At 35.5% G+C, this 15070-nt stretch overlaps 1 protein-coding gene across 5 annotated transcripts in view; it reads right to left on the bottom strand.

Moving 5' to 3' along the window:
• The window catches only part of EFR3A (EFR3 homolog A), a 101270-nt gene that overhangs the window by 59994 nt on the left and 26206 nt on the right, over window positions 1-15070 (bottom strand). For 4 of the 5 annotated variants that reach the window (XM_050801596.1, XM_050801599.1, XM_050801597.1 and 1 more), the window contains exons 2-4: window positions 9021-9097; window positions 4760-4887; window positions 2995-3145 (exon numbers count right to left, since the gene is read on the bottom strand). In XM_050801596.1, coding sequence (XP_050657553.1) covers window positions 2995-3145; window positions 4760-4887; window positions 9021-9097 — 356 coding nt within the window. Of the gene's footprint in view, window positions 1-2994; window positions 3146-4759; window positions 4888-8951; window positions 9098-15070 lie in introns of all 5 variants that reach the window. The other variant, XM_050801598.1, reaches the window with a different exon arrangement.

A 15070-nucleotide genomic window follows, 5' to 3' on the forward strand; every position in this document is an offset into this window, starting at 1 on the left:
CCTCAAATGATCCTCCTGCCTTGGCTTCTCAAAGCACCCAGATTAAAGGCATGAACCACTGCACCCAATCCAAAAGAAACTTTTTAATAATAAACTTTTAGAAAACAAGAGGAAGAAAAAAGAAGAAACGTAATCTATGCTTTCCCTAAATCTTAATCCATAATAATGACAATGTATTTATCATTGCACAAAGAACACAAGCTTTGAAGTAAGAAAGGCCTAAGATTGAATCCCCCTATTATATACAGCATTACTTCACTGTGTCTTTGGACAAGTTACTTAGCTGTAATCCCTCATCTATAAAATGAAAATAGTATTTCTAAGTTTGAAGGGTTTTCGAGAATCATGATATAATTAATATAGGTAAAATATCTAGCATATACTATATTATTTCTTTAAAAACATGAACCAATGTTGCATGCCATTAACATGTATTACCAATATTATTATTTATAACAAAATTATATGTTATTCATTGATATTATTTAACATTTTTCTTTCTTGAATCAGTAGGTATACAGCTATACTATATTATGCTCCACACTTTTCTATATTTGAAACAGTTTACAATAAAAAAAGAGGTAAAAACAAAAAGTATCTAGCACAGTTTTTGAAACAAAGGAGAACCGAAATACATTGCATCTATTACTGTCATATTGAGTTGGCATTAGCATGAAGAGGAAAATGTCAACAAATTAAACTGTAGGAAGACCATTAATAAATTTTAAATTAGTACTGGTCGTGCTCGACAACATAAGGCACTCAGCACCACTAAGAAAATCAGACCAGCAGTAAATACTAGGTAATTAATGTTGGTCAAGATAATATGGCATTTCATTTAATAAAATTCACTCAAATTAAGGTAAGTAACTGGGGAATTTGGTTTTTTGCCCAAACGACTCATTAAAACAATCTAATGGCATTGCTGGGTGAAAGTAAAGACACTTCTGGAAATGTATACTAAAATTCTCCCCCTAGCTAGTAAGCCACTTCCCCAAAACGTTCCTCACCTAATGTAAACAAAACAGGAGAAGCCTAAGTAGCTCCCTTGCCTGAAACTAAGCTTGTCACATCATCTAAATGCATTTGGAAATACCCAATATATTCCTGCTGAAGTAAGTGAAAAAAATCATATTAAGAGTTTTGAATTAGGGCTCATTTAATGCTCTTGCTACCAGTAATAACTAACAGTGCTATGCACTCTTCCAAGAGCTTCATATATATCAACTCATGTCACACAACAATCCTGTGAGATTGGTATTCTCATTATCCTCATTTCACAGATGAAAAACTGAGGTAAAGAGAGAGTAAATAACTTGCTCAAGGTATACAGTTAGAAAGCGGTACAGGCGTAGTTCAAACTGGGGTGGTCAGACTCTGGAATCCGTACTGTCAGCACCTCGTATACTTCCTCTTCCTGTCCTATACCAGAAAATAATTATCCATAAACAATAGCAGGTAATATATGATTCTGTTATTTTTTTAATTAAAACTCTGAATGGAAACATACAGTATTCATGTAGGTTGAACGCCTTAAAGCTTCTCAGAGAAGAAGTTGGAACTGAAAGACTGAAGGTGATACAATGAAACTAAAGACAAGAGAATAAATATTACCACTGTATTTTCTTTTTAAAGTAGGTATGCTTTCCCCAAACTTATTTTAAGGAACAATAGTTCAAGATGGAAGAAAATGAATGTGGCGAGCAGAAATAGTTCAGAAGCAGTCTAAAAAAGAATAAACATACAAACCTTAACTTCTATGGTAAATTTATTTTTAAGACCATTCAAAGACCATTCAAGACCATTCAAAGGAAAAGAATAGCCTTTTCAACGGACAGTAATGGCATAGTTAAATATCCACATGCAAAATGTGGATAAAGCTGAATGCTGAATTCATAGCACATACAAAAGCTAACTCAAAATGGATTATTAAATACAAACCTAAACTGTAAAACTCTTTAGAAGAAACTATAGGAGTAAACCTTTGTGATTTTGGATTAGGCAATAGTTTCTTAGATATGAAACTGAAAGCATACCTGTCCACCACCCCCCCAACACACATACACACCCATGCACACCAACAACAAAAGGAAAAAAAAAAGCAATTGGACTTCATCAAAATCAAAACTTTAGTGACTCAAAGCATACCATGAAGAAAGTGAAAAGAGAAAACCATAGAATTGGAGAAGGTATCTGCAAATTATGTATCTGATAAATAACTCTTACCAAGAATATATAAAGAACTTTTACAACTCAACAATAAAAAGACGATTGAAAAAAGGAGGGAAAGGATTTGAATAGACATTTCTCCAAAGAAAATATACCCAAGAGTCAATGAGCACATGCAAAGTTTTACCATTAGTCATTAGGGAAATGAAAATCAAAACCACAATGAGATACCACTTCAGACCCTCTAGGATGGTTAAAATAAAAAAAGATAGACAATAACAAGTACTGATGAGGATGTGGAGAAACAACGCTCACGTTGGTGGTGGGAATATAAAATAATGCAACCACTTTGGAAAACAGTTAAATACAGTTACTACATGACCCAGCAATTACACTACTAAGTATATATCCAAGAGAATGAAAAACACACATCCACACAAAAAACGGTACACAAATCTTCATAGCAGCATTATTCATACTAGCCATAAAAATGTAAACAACCTTAATTAATGAAAAGGCATGAAACTCAAAAGGAATGTAGGACACAAAGTTAGTGTTGCAATAAAAGACCAAGAGAAAATAAAAATGACAGGTATGCATTCATTTACAGGCAGATATTCTATTATGATTAGTTAATACCACAGATTTCACAAGAAACAGCAGAAAGAGTGAGAGGCAAAGTATTCTAATTATCTTAATTTGTGTTGACTGTTCAAATGCCCTATTCAGGGAATTCGTCTTTACCAGGTAAAGTCATTCTAAGAAGCAATTAATTCTAGATATGCTAATTAAGCATAAATTTAGCAACAGAATAGTTTTACTCACAGAATTCGTTCCAAGAACTTGAAGCTTTGGTTCCCCCGATTCCAGCAGCTTTGCCACCATATGAAGAAAGCTTTCTACAAATGGCTTAATGCTTTGAGAATGGCAAGCCATGAGAAGTTGGTCCAGTGCCTCCATAGCTATCAAAACATACCTACATGTAGGAGAAAAAGAACGTCAAAGCATTTCTACCTCTTAATTCTCCTAAGTGCTTTCCATTGGAAGAACTGAAATAATTCTATTGAAATACACTGAAGAAAGAAATGCAAATTTAGTAACTCCTAAGTAAAATCTTAATTCTCACACAGCACTAATATCTTGGTTATAAAATAATCCTTCTATCAAAGTATACAGAAAATATACACTGTATTCCTCCATTTTCTCCTTAATTATCTGAGCTTCTTTAACATTAACTTTGTGTATATTTTTCTTTGTAAATATGGACATTTTCTATTTTCCAGACTTTTAACCATATTTACTTGTATCTGACCCAAAATAATAATATTACGGTAATGTGACAATTTCCAATATAATCTACTTAGATGTCTAAATGTGAGTAGATAAAACACTACCAGCAACAGAACATTATTTTTAAAATCTCATAAATATTACTTTACAATTCATCAGATTTTACATCTTGTACTTAAAATTCAGACAGACACCAGAGGCTAGGAAGGGCATGTAAGTGGGGCTGGGGGGGCCGGGGTGTGGAGGGATGAAGAGAGTTTGATTAATGAATACAAACTTACAAAATCAGATAAAAGTAGTAGTTCTAATAATCGGTAGCACAGTAGGGTGACTAAAGTTAGCAACAGTGTACTGTATATCTCAGAGTAGCTAGAAAAGGACTTGAAATGTTCCCAACACACAGAAATGATAAATTGAGGTGATGGATAGCCCAAATACCCTGACTTGATCTTTACACATTCTGTACATGTGACAAATACTCACATGTACTCCATAAATATGTAAAATATCATGTATCAATTTTTAAAGGGTAAATCTAAACAATAATTAAAATTCAGTCTTTAGACACTTTTCCTTCAACAATCAACCATAAAGCTATGTGTGCCATGACTTACTAAAATATTCTAAGTGGTAACAATGCAAAGGTACAGAAAGCTAATATATCACTTGGAGAACAGAATACTCCTGAAAACTTGGATCATAAAATGACAGAATGAGAAAGTATTTATAATCCAAATTGCAAAGTTATTCTTGTGCGAGCACAGAGAGTATAGTAGGACGGTAGACTTCTATTTATCAGTAGGAGTGTAGCTAGCACAGTGCCAAATCAGCATGCTTGAATTTCCTGGGTCTTGATATCTAAGCCTAACACGGTTCTTTCTTATTACTCCTCTGAGAGGTAAAACTGAAGCTGTGCGGAAAAAAAAAATCATCTGGTTAACAGGATCTTTCTGTTTGTTTTCAATTTAGAGATTGATTTTAAAATTACAGTATTGCACTGATAGACTAAGTGAGTCAATTTCTACTATTTCCCATTAGAAAAGTCTCAAAAATCAATAGTCACAAGCTAAAGGTAACTCAGTAAACTAACATAGTCTACTCACAAAACCTGACCACCAGGAAAGTAATAAAAGCCACAGCATCTATCAGAGTATTATACATTTCTTTGTATAATACTACATGTTTTATCCTCTATATATTATCTTTGTTGCACTAAATGGCAAAATAATCTATAGAATGATTTAAAAGTCTAGAAAGAATTTTCCAAAGATACTATTTTAGCAGCCATTAGTTTCCTTACCCAGAACGATGTCTGACAACATCCCTGCTCAACCTTTCTGCCAGGTAAGAACCAATTCGATCCAGTTTCTCTGGAGCAGATACTGCATAAAATGTCAATTTCTCCATATCAGCTTTCACAAGGCCATCCTAAAAATAATAACAAGATAGATTATATTTTCATGCTTATCATATTTTTAAGTGTTGCCTGCTTTACATTTTCCCTTTTTGGATTGGGGATTAAATGATATTTATGAATAACCCTTCTGTACATAACCTCCTTAGCGCTAATATTCACCATGATGGATACATAGAACTTTCAAAACATTTTTTAAAATGCCCCATTTACACAAAGCACAAACAGTAAATCAGACTCTTAACATCTTCCTTTATAGAGACATAGCTCAATTATCTGTAGTATATAGGGAATGGGATATAGATGTAAAAAGATTTCAAACAAAATTTGTTTCAGTTTAAAAATGTGAAATGTTTATTAAGCTTGTTTTACTCATTTACTTACATGATAGTCAACATATGGCTTTTTTAATGATTCAGAAGTCAGTGATATCATTATAAGTTTTTGTTGTAATTAATAAACGAGAAGGTATTCAGAGCTGTATAATCTATACTTGTTCAACATATTTAAAAAGCAACAACAGGTCCCTGATATGGGATTCTAAAATGGTCATTTGTTGCTGCCTTTTAAAAGATGATGTGCAACAGGTGCATACATTCTCTCCAATTACCACCTAAGTTTCTTGGCCATATATAACCCAAGTAAGTGTTGCTTAGGAATATTGGAATAGGTGAGAAGAGAAAAAGGGAAAACTATGTTAGAATCTACAACAAAAATCATGTAGATGTGTGTTTTCACCTTCAACTGGTCCCTCTATGTTCTTTGGCTATTTTGCTGTTTTCCTAGTTGAGTCACCACCTCATATTCTGCACCTACTCCGTTTTCCTCAAACTTGCTACTTTGTGCCTCTCTCCTCTCTCAGACAGCAAATGAGCTCTTCTCTTTCTCGGAGAAGGTGGAAGCCATCAGATTAGTATTTACTGGCAAAACATCCCTGCTTTCTCAATGCCTGCTAGGCCAGTAGATCTTAACCAGGGGTAACTGAGCCCCTCCAGGGCAATGTCTAAAGGCATTATGGGTTGTCATAGATAGGTGAAGGTGGGTACTGGGATCTAGTAGGTAGAGGCCAGGGATGTTTCCAAATATCTCACAATGCACAAAATAGCCCCCAAAAGTAATTATCTAGACCAAAATGTCAACTGAAGCCTAAGTTGAGAAACCCTGCCCTAGGCAAAGTGAAGGAATCTAGTTTTCCTGTCTATGAGGAATTGGTTTGCCTCTGCTCTAGCTGTCTTCCACACACAGTTCCATGATCTGGCTCTATCAGTTAGCCTCTCTTATTCCTAGTTCTTCGACCTCTCCCTCTGTATCAGTTCCTCCACATCATCATTTAAATACAATTGTGTCTCTCCTATATTTTTAATCCCTTACTAATTTCATTGAGTGATAATCCATATATAAATAACTGCATTGACTTACAGTATATAATCAGAAATGTGACAGTTGTATATATCTGTGAAGACACTGCTAAAAATAAGATACGGGGATACCTCACCCAAAATGCTTGGGATCAGAGGTGCTTTCAACTTTGGCTATTTTTTCAGATTTTGAAATATTTGCAGATACTTAACCACTTAGATAACCCTAATTCAAAAATTCAAAATCCAAAATGCTCCAGTGAGCATTTCCTTTGAGTATCATGTCAGTGCTCAAAAAGTTTTGGATTTCGGAGCATTTCAGATTTCAGATTTTTGGATTAGGGATGTTCAATATGTACAGAACATTTTCATCATTTACAAAAGATTCCCCATGTCCTCTGCAGGCCACTTCTCCCTCTTCCGGCAACCATTGCTCTGCTTTTTATCACTATGAATCAGCATGCATCGGACATAAATAGAATCACACAGTTTACAAATCATATCTTTTGTGCAAGATTTCTTTCACTCAACTCATCTCTTTGCCCAGGAACCCTTCTCCAGTTCACATGGATAATTCCTACTCATCCTTTAGGTCTTAGCTTCCTCCAAAAATGTGCTGCGCCCTCCCAACAACCCCCGCTTCAAGTTTGGGTGAGATGTTCCAACTATATGTTCTTTTAGCTCACAGTACTTATCTCCACTATTATATTTTATCAGATCTTTTCATTCATTAAACAAATGAATGCCAACAATGTGCCAGGCACTATGATAGACATTAGGAAAGCAACAGTGAGCAAAGAGTTGCATTAACTCATTTAGTCTTCATGAGAACATTATGAGACTGCTACTATTTATTACTTCCATTACATGATGAGAAATCAAGGGACTTGCCCAGGATCATCTGGCTACTAATTTTAAGAAATTGTTTATCTGTCCCCCTTACTAGATTTCTCTTTCAAGGCAGGGACTATGACATGTTTGCTTCTGCGTTTGGGTACCTACTGTCTGACCCATTATGGACATATCACGAGATGTTTGTTTTAATAAATTAAAAATAAGAAATATGGCAAATTGAGTAATGTTTGCCATATGTATTCAAGGTTCATGCAGATCTTTTCCTTTTAAAAAATCTAACTTTAAAGACTGCTATTTAAATAAATCTTATACAAATCCTTGCCAAAAACAAGGATTCTTTCTCTAATTTACCTGTGGTCATTTCAATGATCAAGTGTACAAAGCTCCCTCACTGCCTACGAGTTAAAGTGACTAAAGAGAGGCCTTGCTTGTCATTCACAATCCTCTAAAATCTGGCCTCCACCTTACCTTCAGTAACCATATGTCCTAGACTTCTCAGGAAAATAATTATTTGGATATTCAGCGTACTAACTGATAACATTTGAAATTTCAAATGAGAAATCATGGTCAACACGATTACCACCCTTACACTCTAAAATTAGGTTATATAAACCTTTGCTTGAAGTCTGATGGATAACTTGCTCTAGGCTTCAAATATATGTCTTGCTTTCCCATGTCTTTTCTCTTTCCCCTCACTTGCAATAAAGAGACTAATCTTGTCTACCTCTCCAGATGGTATACATCCTTCAAAGCTCAGTAAATCTCATTTCCTCTGTGAATGCTTCCTGGAGGTTCCCAACTCACAGTGATACCGACTTGCTTTAGAGGCAAAAACTTTCCACCTGATTTACTCAGCATTTTACTGACGATTTATGCATTGTAATTTCATATTTAGTATGTTTCTGCTTTATGTCAGTTACTGCATGGAAAGGTCCTTAAAGGCAGGTACTGTATCTTAGGATTTTTAATATGTCACAAATTATCCAGGATATCTGGCAGCCAATAATATTTAATTGATTAACCTCCTCTACATAACTGAAGGTTTAAACAGATTTGGTTAAAAATAAGATACATCAACATTAAGTTAATGTTAAGATAACCAAAAGTTTTATACAGGTTGTTACATTTTAAAATAAAGCAAATTTTGGAAGTCAAAAGCCATGTAACTTTTTTTGTTCATATTCATTTAACATGAGACTACAGAAGTCTTAGAAAGGTTGAGGCAATGTGAAACAAAATCACCCCAACCAGTTGCTTTGAAACCAGTAATCTTCACAAATAAAATAATTGTTATTAAAAAATTAAATAGTATTTAAGCAAAAAGAAAAACTCTGCCTGAAACCATCTTTCTTTACCTCTCAGTTCTCTTCTAAAAACTGTGAGGTCAATCTGTATTTATTCTTTGGATCTTAGCTTAGATTTTATCTCCTCCAGGCTTTCTTCTCAACCCAAATTGGGTATCACTCCTATTTACTCCAGTAGCAGCCCATACTTCATTAGCCTAGTACAACATTTTTTCACAACAAATTGTAATTACCAATTTACTTATATATGTGCATAATGAGAGTAGAAAACCTTCTCTCTGTTCACAGTGGTATCATGAGCACTTAGTTTAATCTGGTACTGGTTCATAAATTAATGAACATAAATTAATGAGACAGTGTTACTTAAATTAGACACTACATAAACTATAAAAGAACATCAACTGTCCCTTTTTCCAGATTTCTGCCTAATCTACTAAAAGGATCTGAAAACTAGACAAGCAAGCATGAGTCATTTAAGAGTTAAAAAAAGGAAAAGTACAAAAAAAGTAGTACAAATGATGAGATGTAGGGGTAAAAGTAGAGAAATGAAATTAGGGAAACCTTAGGGAGGTCAGCGGGGGGCAGAATGGGTCAGCAAAGAGAAGGATCAGTAGATGTAGATCAAATTACTTTTGGATCTTCAGGGAATATGTTGTCCACCAGGCGTTTGTAGCGAGGACGCAAAGCGGAACAGCAACAGCATACTCCTGTATAAAAAAAAAAAAAAATCAAGAAATACAGAGATTATTAATATTGTAAACTGACCTGGAAATTCAAGTTTATGAATATTAATGGGCTATATAAAATACAAAATTCAAACTGCCACAAATAAAGATATACAAATGTAATCAGGGATTAAGAAAAGAGTAAGTTAAATTTCTTATCCTTACTCCAAAGACATGCAGCTTCTAAGAATTTTTGTTTAACATGCATACACGTCCTGCCAAATTCATCTGACAAAGTGAAAACAATGTCCATGCCCCCTTTACCTCCTTTCTGATGTCATCTTCCCACAACTCCGTCATACTCCCACCCACCTGTCGCAATCCACTCTACGCCAGCCACAGTGGTCTCCCTGCTAATTCTACCTAGCTAGGCCCCCTCCTTTGGATCTTAGCTCTCACTGTTCCCTCTGCCTGGGGCATGCCCAAGTATCTACTAACAGCTGTAATAATTCTGTCACCTTCTTCAATTCTTCATCTAAGCCTCTCTGACCACCCTACCTTCTTTTTCCCATAGCACTTATCACCTAACACATTAAATAAACTTTCTATTGTGGTTACTGGTCCTCATCTGTGCACCCTCACCAGGACATAAACTCAGATGAAGGCAGGGATCATTGTTTTGCTCACTGATGAATTCCAAACAACTGAAATAATCTAAAAATACTTCAGATCAACATTAATACTGACACTGAAATAAATTAAAACCAAATATGTATTAAGCACACAAGCACTGAGCCAGGTCCTTTATTGCAATGATGAAAGAAGCTTATAACCTGAAAAGAAGATTAAGTGAGTACTTAGTGAACACTAATGCAAAGCCAAATATAGTAAATTCAAATTGTTAGCATGGCAGAAACTGGCCATACGTCTAAAAAACAAGTCCTAATGCTTCAAGTTTTCTATCAGAATGGGAAATGTTGTTATTTTCAATAAGAAAGATTCTTAATAAGCTATTAAATTTCACATTTCTGATGTTATACACTATACACTGCTTTTAGTTTAAAAAAGCTTGAAATATAAATGTAACCTTGGAATGCAAACAATGTCCAGTTCCCACTTTTGGGAAGCTTAGGTTTATCAGGAGAGACAGATAAGCAAATGGTGAAGTGTCCAGTGGACAGCCACGGGTTAAAGAACATGGGTTTGGAACAGATAGATCTGAAGCGAATCAGTCTTCCTCTGTCCAGCTGGGCTGGGTGGGTTGTCTTACTACACTCAAGTTTCCCCATCAGTAAAAACAGATGTAATAATGCCTTCTTCATAATAATGAGAATTAAATAAAATTGTATATAAAGCTCTTATTAAGCAAACACTCAATAAAATGGTAACTATTATTAGTAATGCAGTAAGAAGAGTATTATAATCAGGGTAAGCAGATGATGATCAAGGGCCCTTAAGATAGGATTCCCAATAGCATAAAAACCTTTGTTGTAAACCCATAATTGAAAAATCACAAATTTTACATATGGTTCACAACCGTAACTACATCAGTAGCAGGAGGGACAATTACCACTTTCTGAAGATGACATGTGCAGCACTGTACTAAGGATGTTACACCATTATTCACTCACTCCTTTAGCAACTCTCTGAGGGTCATGATCATCTCCATTGGATAAATGAGCAGACCAGCTTAGAAAGGCCAATTTTGTCCAGTAACACCCAGCTGGGGAGGATCTGAGGAACTGCAATTCCAACCCAGACCTGATGACTTCAAAGAGTAACTGCCACACTAAACTCAAGTACCAGCAAATTTCTAAATTATTTTAAATATTTTAGCTTTCTATAAATCATGACCAATGAAAATAATTGCAGAAATGTATGTGCCTAACAGATGAGGGATGCATTGTCACATAGGGAAATAAATGATCACCGTGAGTTTCTCGGGAAGGTCAACACAAAACAAAAACATCTTTTTGACCACTTACCAAAAATAAAAAACTACCCACTATAAAGAAGGCATATAGATTGAAATTTTTAATTTACAATTTCAGGTTTTTATAAAATTATATCAAAGACAATATAAGGTTTAAATAATTGGCAATAATAAGCACAAAAGAAATTACTGTATAGACTTTTAAATAAATAAGAATACTCTACTTATAAATATCACAAGTAAAATAAAATCACTGGACCTACTCAAGTATAGAAATGTAGTTGACTCCCTTGTTGAAGTAAATTCATAAGGCTTTTCGAGTTCAGCTGCAGGTACCTGAACATAGTCCTTCATGTTGTATCAGACTACTTTCTGGTCGATCTTTCTGACTCGAGATCCTCTTACCTGCTGTTGAGGAAGTGCCTAGTTCACTTTACTTCTAATTAATTAGCAGAGGGCACAAAAGTACTGGAACTTATCTAACTTGTCACTGACATCAAATATAAAGCTATCAAGAACTTGATAATATCCATATCAAGTTCTGCTAGCAAAGCCAACTAGCTTAAATAAGATACTATTAAAGTACTTATATTGCTGGCTTCATAAAAGTAGGTTTTTCATACAGGTTAAATAAGAAAGCAAGCCTACATATACCCCCTTTCCTTAAGGCATTCTTTCAGTTCCTCCTCATCCTAGCTTCTGATCCCTTCCAACAAACTCACTTAGGTCCTAAAACTAACATATTTGTGACCTCATCCCAAATTCCTCTTTCCCAAAAGCAAAAAAAAAGAGGGGGATGAGCATATCACAGAAAGTCTCCAACAACTGGCACGTCTAAGCAATATAAATTATTCCTTTAAATTTAATTCTATATTGCAGTTCTTTTCTCCAATTGTATGTCTAGTGCCTTTGCAGTATTTGTCATCTAGGAAATATTCAATAAATACTATTATCAGTAAAAATAAATTAATTCCAGCATATAAAGGAGAAAGTTATCCACTATTCTCCTCCTACAGCATGTAGCATTCAGAACTCTGATTATGATACATTAGAAAAATATGAAATAGGAAGGCTCAAGTGGGGTAACTTTGGGAAAATAGAATTCAGACACAGTGGATAAATTATAACCAAAAAAGTGCCAGGCTGAATATTATAGTAGTGTACACATAGGCTCAGGAGTAATCTATTCAATACAGCTCTCTAAGCCTTAGTCAGTGAACAGGAAAATCCTACTACCTACTTCTCACAGTTAAGGGTATTAAATTAATAATACATAAAAAGTGCCTAGAGTGTAGAAGCCACCTAAACACACTTAATATGCTCTTTTTTTATGAGCAAATTTTACATACTCCTGAAGTAACATTTCTTTAAAGACATCTGTGATATTGTGAAATATATATTTAGTCTTCCCATTTCCTAACAAATAGCTTCTGATAGCCTTAGGTTCTCCAAAGTGCTAAGTGTCATTGTGCATACTAATGAGTTGACTGATGGCTGGGGGCTCAAGGATAGCTTCCAGTGTGGGTTAGTCACGGTAAAGAGCAAGGCATAACCAGAGGGTAGGGACTTTCAGCCATAACCCCTAACCTCTAAGGATGTGGGACGGGCTGACAGTTAAGCTGGTTATGGGTGGCCAATGATTTAAATCAATCGCGCCTTTATAGTGAAGCCTCTATAAAAAACCCAAAAGGACTGGGTGTGGATGGGCTTCCAGGTGGCTGGACACATGGAAGTTCCTGGAGGGTGACTTATCTGGAGAGAATATATTTGGAAGCTCCTCACCCCTTCTCCGATACTTGGACCTTTGTATCTTTTCCATCTGGCTGTTCATCTGTCTCCTTCCTAATCCCCTTTATAATAAACTGGTAAATGTAAGTAAAGTATTTCTCTAAGTTCTGTGAGCCACTCTAGGAAATTAGCTGAGCCCAAGAAGGGAGTGTGGGAATCCTGATTTATGGCTGGCAGAAGCACAGGAAAAACAACCTGGGGCTTCCAATTGGCATCTTGAGAGAGAGAGAGAGACAGAGAGAGTGTGTGTGTGTACGTGAGAGAGACTCTGTGTGTGTGTGTGTGTGTGTGTGTGTGCGCGCGCGCACTGGGGGGGAGGGGGGCAGCGGGGAGGCAGTCCTGTGAGACAGAGCCCTCAACCTGTGGGCTGTGACACTACCTCCAGGTAAATACTGCTAAGAACTGAATTACATTAGAGGACACCCAGCTGGAGAACTGCTGGCTCGGTGCTTGGGGAAAATCTCCCACACATCTGATCACAGAAGTGTTCTGTGTTGTGACAGTATAGGAGAAGAAGCTAGCAGTTTGTTTTTTCTACTCGATACCCCAAGAAAATTCTTCTCCTTTGCTCCCCTAACATCATTCTCATATAGATTCAGCAATGCCTCTTAGTCCTTAAACAGCAGTGATGCCAATTGACCTCTAGAAGAGGAAACATCCTCCTCCTTCAATAATGAGGTATTACAGCTAATTTCCAATCCATCCTGCTTCAAAGAGGCATTCATAGAAGGACTTGAGCAGCTGCATAGAGAACCTCAAGGTGAAACTGATAGTGGGGATTAGGCAGGCAGGCACTCAAAGGTACTAGGAGAATTCTGAATACTGGGAACCAATATAGTAAGTGGTTGGTTGACCAGTGAGTACTTCTGGTTTGTGACAACATTTGCTTTCCTATGCAATTCTATAAATTTGGGGACTTGGAGCATTAAAAAAAAAAAAAAAAAAAAAAAAGACCCCTTTAAAAATAAGCAACTTCCACTTTCAAGGGACTATATTATTCAATGATAATTTAACTGGAAATATTGATGTCTCAACCACTAACTGCCACCATGCCACTGGCTATACTTGGGATAAAGCTATCCTCCAAAACAAAAATGCTAAGTTAGTAACACTGTCACTGGAGATGAAGAATGCTTAGATTGTATTAATATTATGGAAACCGACTGGATGGCTTTGAATTAAGTGTTTCATAATCTATAAAAGCATACAATAATAGTATCTATACCTTCTATGTAGCAATTCCCTCATTTAATTCTAACATGTAACATAATATAAATTCACTGACATATGTATGGCTCACTAGATTTCATACTTTTAAATGACAGTGCTTATGATTACAGGATTTTGGTCCTTTATGCCCTCACTATATATTTCTATCATAGCACCTGTAACAATCTACGGCTCTTATTTACATATATGTGTCTGTCTTCACCACCAGAATATGAATCCCTCAAATGCAAAGCCCATATATCTTACTCATTGTTATGCATGTCAGGCATAAAGCAGACATTTATAAAAATGCTTTTTCCTAAATAAATAAGGACAACAAAATATAAAGTGAGTTTAACATCTGCTCCTATATGCTATAAAAATCAATAAAGTACACTGCCCACCATAAAACACTAAGTGCCAGAATGATATGATTTTTTCCGACAAACAGATGACAATGTCAAAGGAATCACTTTGAACAATTCAGGTTTTATTTTTAGGTCTAGCAGAGGCCACCAGTAATCAAGGTGAAAAGAGACAGACTTTCTATTAGAAGATTTCTAAAATTAACCACTTCAAGAACTCTAGCTCTGTGGTGTCCAAAACCCTTTAAAAGAGTCTGCCTCACATATATTCCCCGCAAGGTTAAAATTAAAAGTCAAGTTACTCATTCAGTTGATGTGAGAACAAGACATTTACTTCACACAATCAAAAATACTTAGCAATATTACAGTTCCACTCACACATATCCTTTCCAGGTACCAAAACAATTTACATATAATGTGTGCGTGTGTGTATATACACATATATGTCACACGCAGTAAAGCTAAATATGTATGTGTACTGCATATTATCTTACCGGAAAAAAATTAAATATTACTCAGCAGAGCTACCCAAAGACAAGAGCAATACACACACACACACACACATATTATATATAATTCTGTATTTATACATATATACACACACACATATTATATATAAAGCCTGTAATATAGGTGTTATTTTAGCACACTATGCTACAAATGACAACTACAAGGACTTAAAAAGGTGACTACATACTTTAAAAGAAAAAGGTTTAAAAC

The sequence above is a fragment of the Macaca thibetana genome, chromosome 8, assembly GCF_024542745.1.
Source record: "Macaca thibetana thibetana isolate TM-01 chromosome 8, ASM2454274v1, whole genome shotgun sequence".
Lineage (NCBI taxonomy): Eukaryota > Metazoa > Chordata > Mammalia > Primates > Cercopithecidae > Macaca > Macaca thibetana.